The following is a 20,832-nucleotide window of genomic DNA, read 5'->3' as shown; positions in this document are numbered from 1 at the left end:
ACTCTATAAAAACTACTCTTTGATGCGGACTATGACTGTACAGAAAAATTAAACATGTTTTGCATCTGGGTCTATATACAGCATTGGAGCACTGGTATTGACATCCATTTTATATTCTCTTTGATGATACTTTTGTATCCTTTATTTTGCATTAAAATTGGTTTTCCCTCCAGAAAAAGGAGTGATTATGGCCAAAGACTAAATAAAGGAATATTCAAAAATGCAAAAAATGTGAAGTGATAAGGAAAACATGGACAAAGGGAATAAGTAAAAGTATGGTCAAAAGGAAAAGTGAATGTCTGAACTATAATGTATGAAAGAACCAGCAAGCAAAAATCTGAACCAGAAAGTCAAAAATGGAAAATCAGATTTTCTGAAATAATTGTTTTTTTCTAACTAGAATTTAAGAACACATTGTCTTCTATTGTTTTAAACCAGGGGTGGGCAAAGTCATTCCTGGAGGGCCTCAGTGGCTGCAGGTTTTTGTTCCCACCCAGTTGCTTAATAAGAAGCATTCATTTCTCAAGCAACTCTTCTGCTTCATTTTAGTTGTCTCGCTCATTAGGATTTTGAACCTTTATTGCTTATTTTAGTCTTAAACAGCTGTTCTCTTGGTTTTTAATGGCTTTTTATGAGCAATAAGATTCAAATGACAAAAGAAAGCAGCATTTCTCCATTTTGCTTGTTTCCATTTACACCTGTGTGTATTTATCGTGCACTATTTGGTTTAATTAAATACTTGAGAGGAGAGTGAAGAGAAAAAAGTGAAATATTGAGTATTATTCATAAATTTTAGACTTCATATCATTTGGATGAGATCATTAGAAAGGAAAAAAAATCTAGGATATGAGAATGACCTGACATGCCTGAGTTAATGCACTAACAAGCCATGAAATTGAATTATTGGCAAGGATTGTTTTCTAATTAAGCAACTGGGTTGGAGCAAAAACCTGCAGCCACTGCGGCTCTCCAGGAATGACTTTGCCCACCCCTGTTTTAAACTATCCACAAACTTGATTGTACTGTGCCGCCATCTTAACATATGTATGGTGATGTAATGTGTTGCATCGATGTCCAGCCACACTATAATACATGTTTTTTGAGAAGCGGCCATTTAACTCTGACTCCAGGTTCAGCCATGCAAAGACTCCAGTGTCTGCTAGAATGATTTGTGTCCCTTTTGCAACAATAAAACCATCTTGCCTCCAAAAGTGATTCTGTGATTTGACCAGATGTCTCTAAGACAGGGTTCAAAACCCTGAGTTTGAGTTTAAATTTGGGTGGACTACTATGAACAGGCACTACACTGTGGAGAGGAAAGAAGAGTTTTAAGAAAGCAGACTTTTTCTTAAAAACTGTTTATTTGATATTTTATGATCTCTCTTTCTTCATGCTTCCCTTAGATGATTTAATTTAATAAATGTATCTTTATTGTATATAATGGCCTCTTCTACATCATTCAGTCAGGGTGACAACAAACATAAATAATAATTTGCTTTAAATAAAATTACAGTGTGGGTGGCATAGTGGTAGCGACTGCTGCCTCATAGTAAGGAGACTAGGGTTCATGTCCTGGGTCCTCCTGGGGTGGAGTGCCCTCGTTTGCATGTGTTTCCTCTGGGTGCTCCGGTTTCCTCCCACAGTCCAAACACATGCACGTTACGTGGATTGCTGATGCCTAACTGGCCTTAATTTGTGGTTGGGGTGTGTGTGTGTGTATATGTGTGTGTTATTCCTGCAATGGACTGAGGTTTGTTCCTGCCTTACTCCTAATGCTGTCTGGAGTAGTCTCTAGCACGCCCCTGAAATCCTGTTCAGGACAAACCGGATTGGAAAATGAGACTAAAATTATTGCTGATTGTGTAAACAAATAAATGACATATTTAATACTATAATAGCTTGAACAAGACCAACATTTCAGTGCCATCCATAATGTTTAATTGTTTCTTAATTTCCCTCTTTGATCCACAATTTAAAATTACAAGTCCAATAATCTAGATGTGATTAAAGTACAACTTGCAGACATTAAAAATATTTGCATATATTTTGGTAACACCATGTAGTAATGAAAACAATTTTTTTACATATTTTTATCTTTCAGAGAATTACTGTTTCTTTAAAAAAACATGATAAATTAAAAAAAATTTTAAAAATATATCTAATGTATTATTAGTGTCTTACCGAGTGGCATGTGTGGGGTCAGAGCTCTTGAGATACCTTTCCTGGTGCAGGTGAACCTCTCTGCCTTGTACTGTCACAGTAATAAGAGGGAAACCTTCTTGAAGAGTCCATGTGTCCATTATTTCTTTTACATTCAGTTCATCCTGCATGTACCATTTCTAGTAAATAAAATACAAATTAAAAACGTCATTACAACAACCTGAATAATATGTTACCTACCTTTCATGGGCTCATGGCTAAAGAAAGAGTGGTGGTGGGGCACATGAAATAAACCAAGTTATAAACTGTATATATTTTTTCAAACATTGCTGTTTTTACACTAATGGATTTAGATTGGAGTTATTGTGGCAAGTTATCAATCATATTGCATTTTCAACTTTCCTTCTGTTTTGCAAACACTTCAAGATCTGTGCATCCATACAGTAGTTGTATTGCCAAATTCCACTACTTAACTGTACAGCAATCATTTGTTATTTTTAACCTCTCTATCTGAAAATTTACTGTTACAACTCTTGAACATGTGCATCCAAAATTCACTCTCCACACTGAAACCCGATATTTTGAAACTGAACAATTTTCAACAATGCCATTTAAGTTGCCTGCCAATCCAGAGAGAGAACGAAGAGAGTGTCATAGTTGTGTCTCAGTTGTTCATTGGATTGCGTTCTGTGCTCCAACTGTTCAAAAATGTTCTGCCTTTGATTTTTTTACTATTATTCTTATCCCATTGTTAAATGACAACTCCAGAAATAGCTAACAAAAAGAGGGTAACTGTACTAAGTGTTATATACGGAGGTAATTCCCATTTTAAATGCTGTATATTATGCAAAAACCTTTGTTGGACAGTTTTATAGGCATTTAAGAGTGTCTTTGGAATATCTGGAAATACTTATTGAGGACTTTAGATGTGCCAGGAATACACTATTATGTTTCTGCATTAAAATATTAGAATAGGCTTCTGCTATCTGGAAGTCCTCTATAAAACATGTCTTTGGCATGGGGTAGCTTCAATAGGGTGTTAAGACATCAGGTTGAAAAGCAGGCCAGTTACTGAATCTCATTGTCAGTTCATAAAATTATTCAACAGTCAATTATAAGAATAAAAATTACATAACAGTGGGCATACATACAGAATATAATACTTGCAAATACACACTTATATGATTATATATATTTATTACATGCTATTGATATTTTATTTTAATTTTTATCAATTATTCAGAGGAGAAAAACAAGTAAGATTTGTATTGTCCTATGTACACATAACAATACACTTAACTTGGCTTTTCAGCACAGTTTCAAACTGACCTTTATCACAACGGAGTTGGCAATCAGAAAACGTGTATCATAACAAGTCTTCGCCTAAGGTAATGGCTTCAAACTACAGTGGCTTATCACTGAGTTCCCTACACCCTTTAACTTTGCCTAAATTAAGCCAAGATCGTGTGGCCAGATTAGTGAAATGGTAATCTCAATTAAAGAGTTTCAACTACAACAGTAATTTAACTCTCATATTATAGTCTCCTCTATTCAACATCTCAATTGTGGACTTTATCAGTTTATTGGTATATAATATCATTAACTGATATGTTTATTGTAAAACAACACATTTTAGAATCCAGAAATAATGTCATTTGGTGTTTGTTTTCTAACATTACTGTTTAATATCAATCCAATATATTGTGTAAGTTTACCTCTCTGGTCTCTATGTACATTCCTTAATTTTATGGTTCACAGAAAATTTTGGCCCCCTCTGCTAAATTTTCTATGAACATCCATACTAACTCTATCTTTGTATCAAAAGAAACTGATACTGTTAAAGTGTATATCACTGTACTAGTGTATATACTACAATGCTGTATATTAATATATTTATACTAAATTCAATGATTACTTTTTACTGTATTAAGTTTCATAACATTCTTTGCGCCTTTGTTATAAGAATAAGCTTGACCAGGTAACCTCCAAAAGAAAAACAAAAACAAAAAAACTATTTGTGCTTTAAAAGCAATTTGCAAGCATGTTGATTATTAGAGACTATGAATTCTGCTGTGCAAGCATTTAACAGTTTGTGCCACTGTAAGCATCTCCTGATAGAATAGAAAATGATACTAAATATCTGTTATTTCTTTCTATACTACCAAGTATAAAGATGTTGAAGCTAGTATAATCTAGCATTAAGTGCGATTTGAAGAGATACACTAAAATTCAGACTGTCAGTGATTTCAACTTGGTATATGTGCCACAGTGAGTAATAATTTTCATCCAAGCATCTTTGCACATTAGTAAATAAATTTATAAACACTTTTATATAGTCATTTTAAATCACAAAAATCACATATTTAACATATCCCTGGAATGCATTGTGGCTAACCTGGTGTAGGACACCTTGCTGTACATTTAAAGTGGAAGTTTATGTTTTGTTGATGTTTAAAAGTGAAAAGATTGTTTCATGTGGCGACTTTGAAAAAAACTGCACAATGAAACAATGCTGCTGTTTTTGCAAAAATATGTGGAAAAGACCAGTCCTGTAATGTCATTGATCTCGTATTGAGAGGGAGGAAGAAATCAGATCCCTAGAATTAATGCTGTGGTGTTGCCAGCCATTCCCCTAACTACACCAAGATGACCAGCATTCATACAATTAGCCCTGGCTTTTATGACACAGATGAAGCATATTACTTGAAAATATGGCAATACATTTATCTTTCCATAGCAATGACTGCAGTATGAGTCAGTATGAAATACAGCATGGTTCTTAAGCTCTCTACATTGTTTTTAATTTATTGATTGAAGAGAATTATTATTAACATGTCTAAATAAGTCTACAATGCTATATGACATGCCATCAACTGCTGCTTTTCTAAACTGTAAATTTAAAATGCCATGTGCTAAAAGAATGAATGTTATGTTCAAAAACTCAGAAGAGTGATTTTTTTGCAATGGAGAAAGAAGTATTCCTCACCTTATGTTTTTGCAGTACTTCAGATTTTCTTGGTTTACTTTATTCCAGTTAAATTTAGATTCATAATTTGCATCCAAAAGTGTGGTTTGTTTAGCCAAATGATAAAAAATATAACTCCATAATATCTGTTTCATCACTAAAAGTAAAACTAAAACTAATATATATAAAAAACTAAGTAAAAGTAATAGTACAGCATGAAAACTAACTAAAACTAAACAGAATTTCCAAGTAACATCAGATTAATAATAATATAGAAATAGAAACTAGTATAAAATACAAAAATTTAATAACCTTGGACAGGAAGTTTATAAAGGTTGGCAGCATTACAAAGAAATATGGTGAATGTTAAGGAGTGTTCTATAATTATCTAATATCTAAGTTTGGAGAGAAATCATGTTCAACATGGAGGTTAGTAGTTGTAGTTTAAAGTCATGCATTTTGTTTAGTATGGTGGTTAGCAGTTTTAGTTTAAAATAATGAATTTTTGATACAAATAAAAGTATGATTATAGCACATTTAGGCACTGATATATGTTTAGAGTTGAAATAGTGTGGAAAGCTAGCAAAATTTATACCTAGTAAAAACAGATTTCTCTCTGGAAACATCCACTAGGTGTGCTCAGCTGGGTCACTAAAAGGAGAAATGGTGGTGACTATGAGTAATTATTTGCACTGTGCCACAGTTTGCTCAAGCTCAGATGAAATGAGCAGACAGTACTGCAATAATAACCTAGGTGGCCAAATGAGGAGCTCTAGATGCCTCGGCACATTCTTTTATGTTTTAATGAGCAGACTGGAAGCTCCCAAAGCAGGATGTGCCCTTTCAGGAAATCGGAAGGAAAAAGATGCAACTTTACTCACCCCTGTACGGTCAATCCCAAAGAAACTAAGTTCAAAGCCTTAACACAGGCATTGAATTAATTGTTGATCTTTTTATTGAGTATTATAATGAGGAGACCACCTCGGAAAACTGCTGCAAGCTGATTATGTAAAGTACTGTTTCTAATATTGTACAGTCAACTCTTGTTATTGATGGGGGGTTACATTCCCAAAAAAACCCAAAATAACATTACCCGCAGATGCTGAAGCATTGATCCTATGGAAAAAATGGTTTTAGATTTTGGTGGGATGCTGGCTCAGGGGTAATGACAGGCAGGTGGAGACAATGTTAAGAGGACATACCTGCCCTTGGCTCTCACCCTTCAAGACTCTTTGATGGTAATTATGCAGGTTCACCTTCAGAAACCTTGTTGTGACTTTTACTTCATCTAAAGTCAAGTTTCATCATCTGCTAGGTACACCAGTGGCCATGAGTGACTTCAGCAGGACTGATCTAAGGACCTTAATAAACCATCCAAACACTAATAGTAACAAGAAATGTTTACAAAAGACAGAGACTTAAACAGTGCAAGCTTTTGATCCACACTTACTGGGAATGTCTTGTTCGTGAGTAACATTTGCAAGTCCCAGTCCCAATCACAAATGGGACTGACTCTCATACAAAAAGACTCATGTAGCACATGTGTAGTCCTGGACTTCTATGGGCATCATAGACCTGTTACTGCCCAATTTCATGTATCACAGCAGCCTTATTTATTGGTACTGTGCACGTCTGTGAAAAGGTGTGAGTACATAGTGAGTCTCAGGAAATGGGTTACATTTTTATGCATGAGGATTTTCTGTATTTATCAAAAGCATCTTGCTTAAAAGATGGAAACCCAATTACATGAGTCTGTGTCTTGGTTGCTGGCACTCACCAAACAGTCACAAATGAAAATATGATTGTTATGACTTTAATAACTTACAATTTTTTCTAATTATCTGCTGAACTTTAAGTTATGTGCACAAAAAAACTTTCACACAGTTAAAGAATAAAGATAGTGAAAATAGGAATCACCAGTACACAGAATTAATAAGGTGCATGAACTTGGCATATATTGCAGCTCCCTAGAAAAATGCTACAAAACCAATTTTCTGGCACACTGTATTCTTGGGAACTGAATGGACATGATGATTACCCAAGACAATGTCTTAAAAATCTTAAAGCCGAAGATAGCAAAATCTGCACTCACTGCAGCAGAGGATTTCTTTTGACTGGTGGAGCAAAATTCATTTTCTTGAAAACGAGCTTCATCCTGTTCATCTGAATCACAGACCTGAAGAGAGACAGACTTTCACATGTTACACTCTAAAACAATGTTCAATGAAAAAAAACAAGTGCCATATATAATTCATAATGAGTTAGGCTTATTTGTTTTTCTGTAACAATATTTTAATGAAAACAGCAAATTCAGTTCAGGAAAGCCAAACATATTACTCAGCTAGTGCATTAAACATTAAGTTAAGTGTAAATTTCAAGGATCCTAAGGTACTGCTGTGCTAGTCACAAGTAGCTGGTTCCATAATATAATAACAATTGGGTCAGAAAACATAAAATTCTAACATTTGTTAAAAATCTTCCCTTGTCAGTAAATGGAAAGTCAAGACTGAATGTAGCACTTACTGTTACTTACTATTAAGATTAATTTTACTTATCTTCTTCTGATGCATGCATATAATGAAAGGGAAGAGGAAAAATAGTGGAAATATTTCTTGCCTTGTTTAATCATCCATTCATCCATTTTCTAACCCGTTGAATCCAAACACAGGGTCACGTGGGTCTGCTGGAGCCAATCCCAGCCAACACAGGGCACAAGGCAAGAACCAATCCCGTGCAGGGCACCAACCCACTGCAGGACACACACACACACACACACACACCAAGCACACAGTAGGGACAATTTAGAATTGCCAATCCACCTAACCTGCATGTCTTTGGACTGTGGGAGGAAACCCACGAATTACAAACAAAATCCTTTTACATAGAATCAAATTACATCTTCATTTCTATGTCTTTAGAGTTTATTTTTAAATTACTATTCACTTAACATTTTTAGACACTTAATAGGTGTTCTGTTTCTTATAACACAAATTCTTTTATATGTCTAATTAATCAAATCATTCCGTCTTGGAATATATGTAGTATACTTATCTGGAATACTACCGTCATCATTGTATGCCATAAAATTAAACTACACATTGAATTTAATTAAAGACTTTGCATATTTAAGACACACGTGTTACGTCTAATCATTGTGACCATAAGCATAATTGTCAGATGGTAAGACAAAAGATTGTGGGAAGGGTTACATGTAAAATCATACAGAAACCTAAGTAAGAATTTTCTTACCAAGAAGAGATTTAAAATGCAGTTTTCTTTCATGAAAATCTTTCCTTTATAATACTACAAAATTATGAGCTTGTTTAATACGCAAGACCCACGTGGCTGCCATGATATCACTGGTCATATGCCATACTCATTATGTGCACAGCAACCATGTTTCATTATAGTAAAGCAAAGCTCTAAAACAGTTCTCATGAAGGCAAACGGCAACAAAATGACATCACTAAATAACAGTAAAACAATAAATGATATAATGAAAAACCGAACACATACTGTATACGTAATCCTGTGAAAGCCCCTCCTACTAAGGCTCAGATGGTGAACATGACCATGAGGATGAGATGGGTACCTCACATGAAATTGCTATAACAATCTAAGAGCATCAATAGCTCTGTTTCAAAAACCTCCTAGTGCACTATATATCAGAAGCAGAAACCAATTATCGGTATCTTCTGTGTGACATACTCTGGTTAAGTATAGCTGTTGTGTAGTATGTCTAAAATAAATTTCTAGAAAGCCAAACGCTCATTTATGACTATCTTAACATCATCTGTCACATTTTAACCAATATCCCCATTACTTGATAGTACTGATATATATGCATTCTACATTTTGTAAATTTGCTAGTCTATCTGACTTTGTCTTTATAAAATTTAAATAATGATTACCATATTTTTGGAATTTTAATATTAATGTGAGTAATTAAGTGATTTGCAAATCATTGCATTCTGTTTTTATTTACACAGCGTCCCAACTTTTTTAGAATTGGGGTTGCATGTTATGTCACGTATATTTCAACTACCGGTATTAGATATATTTTTTCTGCTTTTTCATTAACTTTCACAAAGGGGAATAGTTACTTTATTATCAAGTTTTTATTCCTCCAGAAAAGAAGCAGGAAAATCACTTTTACTTTCTCAATAAAAGATATCTGTCAATATTTTGTGTTGCATGGAATCCAGGTGCATTGTAACCTGCCTAGCAAATTTTAATGTGCTGAAATTCTTTTATTGTATTAGACACAGTCAAACAATACAAATATGGATTATCATCCAAATTTACTGGGCATATAAACAATATTTTCTTAAAAAAGAAAAATCAAACAATCTTTGAAGCATTCCACAAGGAGAAATGTGTGAAAGCAAATGGTTAAACAATATTCACTATTTGTGAGAGGGGATTACAGTATGTAATCATTTTGCCATTGCCATATATTTAGCTATGTTGAGTTTATGAAAAGAATATGCTGTTCAATTTGGTGAATCCAATCTCAAAGTTACTTTGAATTCCAATTTAACAATTTAAACCAAGCTTTTTAAAGAAACACCTTGCCAAATTATACTAAAAAGCTATATACTGAGCAGCAATGTCTGTTACAGCTAGTCTTAAAACGAATTTATCAAATAAAATATTTAATCCCCACTGAGCTACTTTATTCAGTTAAATGTCATAAACACTTTCAGCAACTTTTTAATCCCTGGGGATGTTTTAAGCAGTATCTGCTCTCTATTTGGCAGGGCTGGATCTTTGTAATAGGCAACATGCTGACCGTGACAGTTATCTGATTTTTGCAAACAATGACTTTTTCAGTGTGGCATTTAAAAAAAAATTGTTGAATAAATGCTTAGAGGCAATGTCGTTAAGACAGATGCATGTACAGATTTCAAAATACAAATTTTTTATTTTAGAAAGACTTTTTTTGACACTGTATACTATTGTGTAAAAAATGCATTGTAATGAAACTCAGTTGTAATATATTCAAAGTATCTTACATTAGTCAGGCTTCTCCACAGGTCTTCATTGCGGGTGTTTCCATAGCTATGCCTTCGCAGATACCGTACAATTCCCAGTTTGAAAGCTTCAGGAGTTAAAAAGTCTCGCAGCATATTTAAAATGCATGCACCCTAAGATGGAAATATACAGACACACACATAAATAAAAAAAAAATAAAACATAACAGTCATACTGGCATACTGTAAAGCAAAAATAACTCATGGCCAATCATCTTGAAACATGAAGGTACCATTTTAATTGTTATTATTCTCTTTTTATTTATTCATTTACCTGTAATTAAACAAAGTGATTATTGAAAAGTTAAAATTTCCTTCTTTCTAAATTACCAACTGCATTAAACAGCTGCATATGATGGCCCTCGAAGTAGTACTGCTTGAATATATTTCAAACAATTTAACTTATAAAGATACCAATTTAATACCACTACCACCTTCTACAGGAGCATATATTACAAATTTTGTTAAGCCCTACTTTTGGCATTTTGAGTACAAAATAATTCAATGTTAAGCATGGTATTATATAATCAGTGGCCACCTTATTAAATACAACTAGCTAGCATCATTACAAGCCCCTTTTATCTCCATGAAGGCCTGACTGCCAAGACTTCCTGTGTGCCACTGGGTTGTGTAGCCATGGGAGTCCGTAATTAAATATAAATATTATGAGCAACATCACAAATAACTTGCATGTTAAAAAAATGCCAATATTGAAGTCAAAATCACCAATGATAATTATGTTGAACAACTTACTGCCCTGATTTAATCCATCACCACAGAGCACACTAAAAAGGGCAGCATCTATAGATGCATATATAGTAGTATAGTTTCCTGGAAGGTTCTTGTCAGCATTACACAAAAAAGAAAGGAAAGATGTTTTCTGATTTGCATGGGGAGTTTGCTATATATGCACTGTGTCTCCCTAGCTATGGTGTGTTATGATGTAAGGCTACATTAACAAAAAGATTTAGGACCCTTGACATGTTACATTTACTTTACATGTCTTTATAAAACTGGAATGGGAAACTGCTGCACCTTATTAATACTTGTCTATGAATAAACTGAGTCTATTCTAGTGTAGTAGAAGGAATGGCAAAAAATAAAAGTTTAGATGCTAGTATACTGAAGAAACACAGACATATTCACAATGCACTCTGTACTTTATTATTGTTTACATCCCTATGTGCTTGTCACTGTTTAAAAGCACACAAATTGTTTAATACAGACTGGCTCCTTGTAGGAATAACTTTCAGGAGAAGACAAGTTTTGTGACTTTATATCAGAATTAGCATTTTCCAATCTGCATAGTGAGATTAAGCAGTCTTTGCCGTTCTAATGCACAATGAACCATGAGGCAGCCCAGTTCTATCACTGGCACAGCAGTTTAAAGTAGCAACTGTGGAGCAAAAACATCCACTACCTGAAGTTTGGAAAATCTGCAGGTGGAAGCTCATGATCCTGAACAGAGCAGAATGACAAAGGGGATGGAAAAGAAAAAGAACCAAGAAGTAAATTGATTAATTGCCAGTTTGTTTAGTTTAAAAAAAAAAAAAAACAGCTCCTAGAACAGAAATGCACCCGTTGCCTAGTGTGCTCTAAAGACCACGTTGACCAGTTCCTTCATAACAGCATGAATGACCCTGCCAAGGAACAAGAGCTGGTCCTTCACAGAGCCCTTACAAACTTCCCACTCCCCATAGTGGAATTCGATGTAAGGGAGCCTATATGGAAGTAAATCCTGAAAGCTGTGACCTCAGCCAGAGACAGATCTCCACCAGGATTCAGCTAAGTACCCTAAAAAGGTATATAAGTGCTACCCAAAGCTCCTCAAGATTCACTGGAAGATCTTGTGAGTGATCTGGTGCAGAGGGATAGTGGCACACCAGTAGAAATATGTATCTCACTGCTTAGTGTGGAGGGGAATATCTTTTTGAGTGTTTTGTTACAAAAAATTATGGACTTTCTCCTCAAGAATGCCTACATAGACATGCCAATGCAGAAATGGGGAATTCCCATTGTGTCTGTGTGCTCAGAACACTCCAGTGTAGTCACCCAACTGAATTAGAAGGTGAACATGGGGAAAGTAGACCTGGTCATACTTTGGCTAGATTTTGCCAATGCGTATAGGTCAATACCCAAAAAACTGGTGGAGATTACAATGGACCATCATTAAGTTTCCAGAAAGGACCTCATGAAGAACTACTATGGTCCCTTCAGAATGTCAATCATTTCCAAAGCTATGCATTCATTAGCTGAAGAAGGAGATAGTAACTGGGTGCACAATCTCAGTTGTTCTCTTCTCTCTTGCCAGGAAAATGACAGTCAAGCAGCCGAGGCAGAGTACACATGTCCATGGACCCAGTCTGGCATCTGGGAGCCCACAACCAGAGTGTTTATTGATCACTTAACTGTCACCACAACATCAATTCCTAGTAGCAGGTGGATCCTATAGGGCCTGGAACAGTTTATCGTCTGTTATTGAATAAGCTATAAACCAGCCAAATAAAGGTCCCTTGCTGTTAAGGAAAGGCAAAGTGGTGGGCAAATTTCATTTTACCTTGGATGGAACTGCAACTCCCATCCATCACCAAGAACCAGTCTTCACCTGTAGACTCAGGGAGGTAGCTACTATCCAAACAATTTCCAAGGACCTCAACAGCTGGCTGACCACAATGGACAAGTCAGCTTCATCTAGAAGGTTCAAAGTCTGAATCTATCAACAGTATCCTACCTCAAATCCTGGGGCATCAAGGTGTCTTTTATGACCATACAGCTATTGGAAAGAAAGGTCAGTAGATATCTTTGAAGGTGGCTGGGCCTATCTCATAGTCCGAGTAGCATACTACTGCATGGAATGAGCAACAAGTTTCCAGGGGCATCATGCATAACGGCGTGCATAGAACTCACACTATAACATGACGTAAGCACAAAAGCCGAAATGTGCTTACGCACAGAAAAATTCAGATGCAGGAATCTGTGCGTTCACCAACTTCCATGTTCTTCCGCTACATAAATCCCGGTCAGCGTGAAAAGTAATGCTTGTGCACGCGCATGCTGTCCCGCCCCAACTCCTCCAAGAATTACGCCTCTTTGAATATGCAAATCAATATAAATAGCCCTTAAGCTCAGCCTTCTGTGAAAAGACAATGGGAAAAAAGGGGGAAAACATAAGAATTTCAGCGAATACTAAGTGGAGGCAAAGGAAAAACATACTATTTGTTGATTTAAATTGTGGTATAATCAACAAAAGGAAGTTGATCGAGTGATAGCGTGTTGGAGAAACTTGAAAGCTCAAGTTCACAAAGTCGCACAGTGCATTAAACTAATAAACAATATGCGATTAATTTCAGTGTATTTATAAAGCTGCGTTGGGAAAAGAAAGGATAACCACACAGGAACAGTAGCACTGTTTTGACGCTGGGTGCCGCCAGTCTGCAAAACCAAGCGGAGAACTTGCGTGCGACAGGGTATGAGGTACCGTGGAAATGTGTGTGGCTTTACACCAAGTTTAGGTTTTATACATCACGATTTGAACGTGGAAACGTTTGTTACGCAATATTTCTGTGTGTATGCACCGTTTATACATGAGGCTCCTGGTACGGAGAGGCAGGAAGTGGAAAGTACAGGGGTGGTTACAGTGAACCGGTTTAGACATAGTGGCTCTGGTGGTGACAGTGGCAACTGGGCGAGCAGAGCTGGGCCCCTTCCCATAGCCTCACTACAATAAATGAAAAGGCAAGGACAGACACCAACTAATCCTGGAGGAAGTGTGGGCGGCTAGCACTGAGGTATTGAAGAGAACAGGAATAGCAGAATGGTGGGAATGCAGCAACCGGGAAAATGAACAAGGTGGGAGGGTGTGCTGGAGTGGAAGATCTTCTAGATTAATATCTGGCAGAAATTCATGATTGAGACTGTTTATGTTGTCTTGCCAAGCTATGCACACCTCTGTGTATAGAACAACAGTGATACCCCAGCATGCCCTCTCTGTTGAGGAAAAGGATTACTGGAGCACATCATCATCATTTGTCCTAAAGCTTTAGGGGAAGGTCGGTGCCAGTGGCACCATGACCAGGTCCTGGAGGCAATGGCAGAGAGCATTGCTTCGACCATTACCACCAGCTACCATTGCGGCTAGATAAAGCATATCTCCTTCATTAGAGTTAGAGCACAGCCCTAACATCAGCCTAGATCAGTGTTTCCCAACCTTTTTCTGGGTACACTTTTTGTAACCAGAAACATCCCAAAGGTGTGGGACTACCAAAGAAGACAGTAAAAGAGTAGCTCTGAGATCAGTGTTCGCAAATATGGCACTTAGTGAGCACTTTGGTGGCATCTCCCAGCTGCATTGTCCATTTTCCAACCCTCTCTGCCTCAGAGGCAACTCATATGCTCACTATCCACTGTGAGACTCAATGGCAATCAAACACTCAGGCAGATTGACTCTAGTAGGCTGGAGATGTGTCTGAAGTTCTCTAAGTTCTGTGTCTGTAACACAGCGATCATAGAGCTGCTTTTATGCCAGCTTCTCCAGGTAGTCCTGTCCTCCACATACAGGTCTCTAATACCCAAGGAGCTTGTCCCTCTCAGGTTCAGATCCAGGTGCACTACACTCCTATTTCCATGGCACACTTGGGTAGCTCCATGGCTGCGGCTCACTGGTTGAAAAACATTGGCCTGGATGATCATCATTATCAGGGCTGCTCAACACTGCATCAGACTAACTGCTTCAGGTTGATCTGGGAAAGCAGCTGAAGTTACCCAACCCCACAGCAACAACTTTACTTAGGGCAGATGTGGCCTTGAAGCATGTCAGCCTCATCGAGCTGACAGTCGTTTGGGGAGGACCACATTTAGGTTGTGAATGAGCAGAAGCAGACCAAGTATCAGGAGCTGGTGCAGCAGTCCTGGAGGCAATGCTGGAAGGCTTGCTGTGAACCCATTAAAGTAGTGCAAATGGCTTTTGTTGGCCACACACTTTGTAGAATCCACAGTCTACTTGGTATTGCTGGGAATGGCAAAAGGAAAGCCACAGGGATCACTACGGAGGGTGCTGAGAGAGCCTCTAGATATGCATGGATCAGGAAGGGTGATCTGTGGGCCACTGCTGCAGGGACACAAGCCAGGGTCTAATCAATCCTGGCTGGATCTCCTAGGAAAGATCTGTGATGTTGAAAGACCCAAAACACCTGATAAGCCCAGGTAACATCACTGATGATGTGTCCCAGCATATTTTCATTGATAACATTAAAAAATGTATACTGTAACTTTATTTTGATTGCACTTAATTATAGTTGCAGTGTAAACTTCTATTTTCTAAAGGGCCAAGTTATTATACTTGCTGTGGAAAGTGCAATTCAGTCAGTTTATAAAAATCAGGAAAACAGTTGGCTATTACCCTGTAATCACTACGTTGTGACTTTTCATCTAATCGGACTTCAGTAAAAATCATTCTGATTTTGTATACGTTTAAAAAAAATACATTTTACCTGTGGGCGTAAACGATGGACTGGCATCTCTTCTAGGGCTGGTTGCCTCACAGTCCCTTGAAACTTTTCACCACATATTCTACTTTTACATTTTTTGTTGTTTTTTCCTGTCTGTTTGTATTTGTATAACAATGTGGTTAATTGCTTTGATATTGTTTCATTTTTGTATTATTGTCTAACATAGCATAATATTTATATTTCCAAACAACTGTTGTTAATTAAACCTTGATATATATTTGTTTCTATGGATGTCTGAATATTTGTATTATTTAATTACATGGCTGTTGTTTCCTATAGTCTTACACATATACAGTATACTGTATGAGATTAATATTTGCTTTGTGTGAAACTAATACAGTCAATGAAAATATTATTTTAGTCTCTTTTTTCAGCTTTTATTAGTTCCCTATCAAAACTTGCATTCTTCCTGCGTTACACAAAACCATTTGTTAAAGCAAAGATTTTCTGTAATGTGTTTTTGTTACACAAGTGAGTTCCTCACTTGACTGATGTTTCCTTCTTACAAGACTTCTAAAGACAGAATCAAATGCAGTATGAGAAAAGGGTGTCAACTTATCATGTTATGTTTGGACAAAAATTAAATAGACCCTGGGATGTCCACAAAATGCTGTTGTAGCATACTGTCTATTCAGAATATGTGTAAATTATGTGTGAGGGCATCTGGATTGAGCCATGATTAGAGATGATTTCTCACAGCTTTACCAGTATTACCATACCCCCACTCCCAACACACCTTACAGATATGTGTGGTAGATTAATTGGAGACTTAGTATAAAGGCTAGAGGTAAGGGTTGGTATGCATTTTAAAAAGAGTGTTAAAAGAAAGAAATATATATTTTGCAAAGTGAATGCGTGCTGTACTAATACAGTTCCAGAAAACTGCATAGGAGACGTGCTCAACTAGACAGAAAGACAGAAAAGGGAACTCATGGTGTTCTTTATTCGATTCATTATTTTCAGCCATTCTTTTTTTGATGTCACGGTTAGACTATTTCATACTATAACCTCAGGTATCACCTTTTTTTGTAAATTTTTTTATTTATCTACAAAAATCAAACTAAACATTTCAGTTTATAGGCTGATAAAATGTTGCCTAAACTGTAAAGAATTAATAGTAGACTTCTCTAGGTTTAAGTGTATGTGCCACTGAATTTTTTTTCAATTTCATTATTAATTATTGACAGCTTCATTGCTGAAACTGCAATTAATTAAGTCATTTGTTACAAACGAAAAATACTGAAAATATCTTTAACTGAAAACCTTATTTTTTTCCTAAACTCCCATGAATTTTTAGACCCATTACCACTTGTGACAACACTGATCATTCAACAGACATACAATAATGAACTTAAATCATACCTTTTCATATGAAACATCATCAAACATTTCTAGAATCTGAGCTGGATTTTCAACTGGTGTGGACACAGGATGAGAAGAATTCAAGGCATCAACTTCCATGGCTTCAAAACACTTTCCAAGAAAATAGTCTTCCTGGAAAGGAAATAATTACTGATTAGAAGACAATAAAAATATCCATCCATTATCCAACCCGCTATATCGTAACTACAGGGTCACGGGGGTCTGCTGGAACCAATCCCAGCCAACACAGGGAGCAAGGCAGGAAACAAACCCCAGGCAGGGCGCCAGCCCACCGCAGGGCGCACACACCCAAAACCAAGCACACATTAGGGACAATTTAGAATCCCCAATGCACCTAACCTGCGTGTCTTTGGACTGTGGGAAGAAACCGGAGTGCCCGGAGGAAACCCAAGCAGACACGGGGAGAACATTCAAACTCCATGCAGGGAGGACCTGGGAAGCGAACCCGGGTCTCCTAACTGCAAGGCAGCAGCGCTACCCACTGCACCACCGTGCCGCCCCAATAAAAATATGATCACGTTAAAAAATTTCCATAAACCTTTTTTTTGGAAAGAAAATTTGGTTAAGTCCTTTCACAAGTGTTAGACCTTAAATGACTAAATTTACAGGTAGGCAGAATAAATAGATGTTGAGGAAGTGAACTCTAAAACTGAGGCTGTAGGTTACATGACCACTACAACTCATTGTGCGAGCCTGAGCAAAGTACTTAATTTGACTATGCTCTTTTTGTTAACAAAAGATAAAACAAACATCTGTACTGTCTTCTAAAGTGCCTTGGTATCTGATTCAAGCTTTACAGTTAGACCAGTCTAAAAATGAAAACAGAAAAATGAAACAGAAAAACAAGTATAATTGTCTAAGCCCTCTTTTTTTTCTTTTTATAAATAAGCAAATATAAACTGTTTCTCTTGACTTTAACTAAAATATATTCTGTCTAAAATAATCTTTCATATCCATTAAGAATACCTGATGGTGGGAAAAAATACATTGTATGTCCAGAGGCAATTCTATTAAAATACTTCACTTCAGAATGCTATAAGGTCAAATAAACGTTTGAACATCTGAGAGACATGTGAACACTAATCAGGGGATGGCAGACGAGAAGATACAAGGAGGTTCTGGTCACTGACTGAATTATAATAAAACCTCTGATCCAAGAGGGGTAAAAATATTCTTTGACCTGTAAGTCAAATTTAAACTTTCATTTGAGGATGGGTAGGGATTGTGACGTAAATATTTTACAATATACAGTACATACTGTATATATATATGCATTTACTTAATTAGAGGAATATATGGTCTTATGTTTCACATTATTTAATATATACATTTATTTATTCATTATAGAATTCTATCTATCTATCTTGTCATCTAAAGGGCTCAAGAGAAGGTAATTCCCGGTTGGACCAGGGGTGGCAGAGTGCACTGATTCTTTCTCTTTTTCCCTGCAGACCAAATACGGGAAATTCTGCCTGGGACCTATGACGTCACTTCCGGTTCCAACCCAGAAGACATCACTTCCGCCTTACGACTTTAAAACCAACCTTTTTGTACCATAACCTAAGTTCAGTTATGGACTCTTGTCTGTAAAGACCTTTTTCAACAAACTGTACACTTATACAGTAGGCTGATCCAAACCCTCTTAACATGTCAAGGCTTGATTATTCTCATTATGTTTATAAGGAACACTTTGGATGAGTGTGTTCATATAATCACACACTGCAAAACACTCTCACACATCAGCCTAGACTGGGATTGGGTGGCAAGGGATAGACCATTAGGCCCTCTCACCCTTCTCCCACCCCTGCACCTAGAAAACGGGAAAAGATAACCTGGGCTGTAACAGAGGTTAGGCCTAGTTCTAGACACTAAGTGCCCAGGCTTTCTTCTAAATCCCAAAGACAGGTTGACTGGCAATCTAAACTACAGTAACTGCATATGAATGAAGGTGAGATTAAGTATGTGTATTGAAATGGGCTGGTTTTGTTTGGCCTCTCAATTGCTCCCCACAATCCTAAAACAGAAATATGAAATTTTAATTGTTGCATTTTAAAGGAAATATTAAAGGCTAAGTTAAAAATTCAGAGTCACAAAACCATAAATTAACTAAGCTTAAGCTGTATTTTCAGAAATTATTTGCTTTGGGTATTTGGAATTCTAATTTTATCCATAATTTATAAGACTTATTAGTATATATTTGACCACAGATTTGTCATTACCTTTGAATATTTTCAGCAGTTACAAAAACAATGATCACAGACACAAAAAGTGCATGCAGTCATACTGGGAAAATAAATGTATCAATGTAAATTTTGTTTAGGCCATTTAAGTGCAGACAGAAATACATACTTCAAACAATAAAATCCCTGAGGCAGTGAAAGGTATGTACAATAACATTATCCATCCATCCATTTTCCAACCCGCTGAATCCGAACACAGGGTCACGGGGGTCTGCTGGAGCCAATCCCAGCCAACACAGGGCACAAGGCAGGAACCAATCCTGGGCAAGGTGCCAACCCACCACAGACAATAACATTATAAAATAGCAAAACCAAACAAATAAAAAGTCCTCAGAATTAAAAATAGCAAAACCAAACAAACAAAAAATTCTCAGAAGTAAAATTAAATACCATTTATTTGTTTAAGCAAATGTGTTTTTGCATATCTGACAATCTAGAAGAACCAACAAAAATAAGCTCTCACTCAAATACATTTGTGTGGCTTACATGTACTAAACTTTGATTAATGTTTGAAATAAATTGTATAAGTCAACTTAATAAGGCATATAATAATATAAAATATTTGTGTATATGATGTAATTTTTACATTTAAAATAATCCTATTCACAGAAATCTGTCTGTGTCTTGTAATAAAATATAAAATCAAATCAAAGTAAAACATAAAATCAAACCAAATAGAAAAGCACAAATTATTGGCTTTCTCATATGTCATACTGCACCCAAACTATATTTAGTTAAAGGACAAAAAAATTATTTTAGGGTAGAAATGGTGTAACCGTTTCTTACCACTTGCAGTTCCGGGTTGGTGACATTTACTGAGACAAACTCCATAAATTTTGCAAAGCCTTCATTTAGCCAAAGGTCGTTCCACCACTCCATAGTGACAAGGTTGCCAAACCACTGCAAGAAGCAAAACAAACAGGGTTATGAAATACATCACAATTGTTCCAGTGCTGTCAAAGATGAAAACTGTAATATTTTACAAAAAGTAAGTTAAAACTGAACCAAACATATTAATCAAGAGGTTGTGCAGACAATGTGAAGTCTCCTATTGCTTTTGTAACTCTAACTTTTTTTTTTGTTCTACAAACTTTCTAAGTTAACTTTTTCAGAATACTTTAAACCAGGAATGTCAATCACGCGGCCCCCAGGCTGCATGCGGCCCACAACAGAAATCTGTGCGGCCCGCGTGACAGATCCTAGTTAGCACTAAACTTGTACAAAATGATTACTATCGTTTGTGATTGAATCATTCTGCATCTTCGGCGTTACTTATTGACTTTTCTTACTTCTGCCTTCTGACAAAAGCACGTTTTCCCATGGCATTATGGTACCGGAAACGTCATCTGCTAGTATAGTTGCAGCCGTGAAGTCGCAACTGAAGTGCTAGGCTGCGGTCTCGGCCCACTACCGAGCCGCGAGAGTACTGCCAACAACGGAGACTCACTCAGTGAAGGGCTACAGCAAAAAGGCTGCCCCCTTCACTGAGGACACTTTTCAGAACGCTAGGCAGGCGGGGCTTTGCAGCGGCACAGAGAGAGGAG

At 36.7% G+C, this 20,832-nt stretch overlaps 1 protein-coding gene across 2 annotated transcripts in view; it reads right to left on the bottom strand.

The window, feature by feature from the left end:
• erap1b (endoplasmic reticulum aminopeptidase 1b) overlaps positions 1–20,832 on the bottom strand; it is a 126,588-nt gene that overhangs the window by 37,540 nt on the left and 68,216 nt on the right. For both annotated transcript variants that reach the window (XM_039759249.1, XM_039759248.1), the window contains exons 7-11: positions 20,075–20,188; positions 17,028–17,159; positions 10,141–10,272; positions 7,218–7,301; positions 2,182–2,339 (exon numbers count right to left, since the gene is read on the bottom strand). In XM_039759249.1, the coding sequence (XP_039615183.1) occupies positions 2,182–2,339; positions 7,218–7,301; positions 10,141–10,272; positions 17,028–17,159; positions 20,075–20,188 (620 nt within the window). The remainder of the gene's footprint in view (positions 1–2,181; positions 2,340–7,217; positions 7,302–10,140; positions 10,273–17,027; positions 17,160–20,074; positions 20,189–20,832) is intronic.

The sequence above is a fragment of the Polypterus senegalus genome, chromosome 7 (assembly GCF_016835505.1).
Source record: "Polypterus senegalus isolate Bchr_013 chromosome 7, ASM1683550v1, whole genome shotgun sequence".
NCBI lineage: Eukaryota > Metazoa > Chordata > Cladistia > Polypteriformes > Polypteridae > Polypterus > Polypterus senegalus.
The sequence above is the reverse complement of the archived record's forward strand: the minus strand, read 5'-3'. Positions and strand labels throughout refer to the sequence as shown.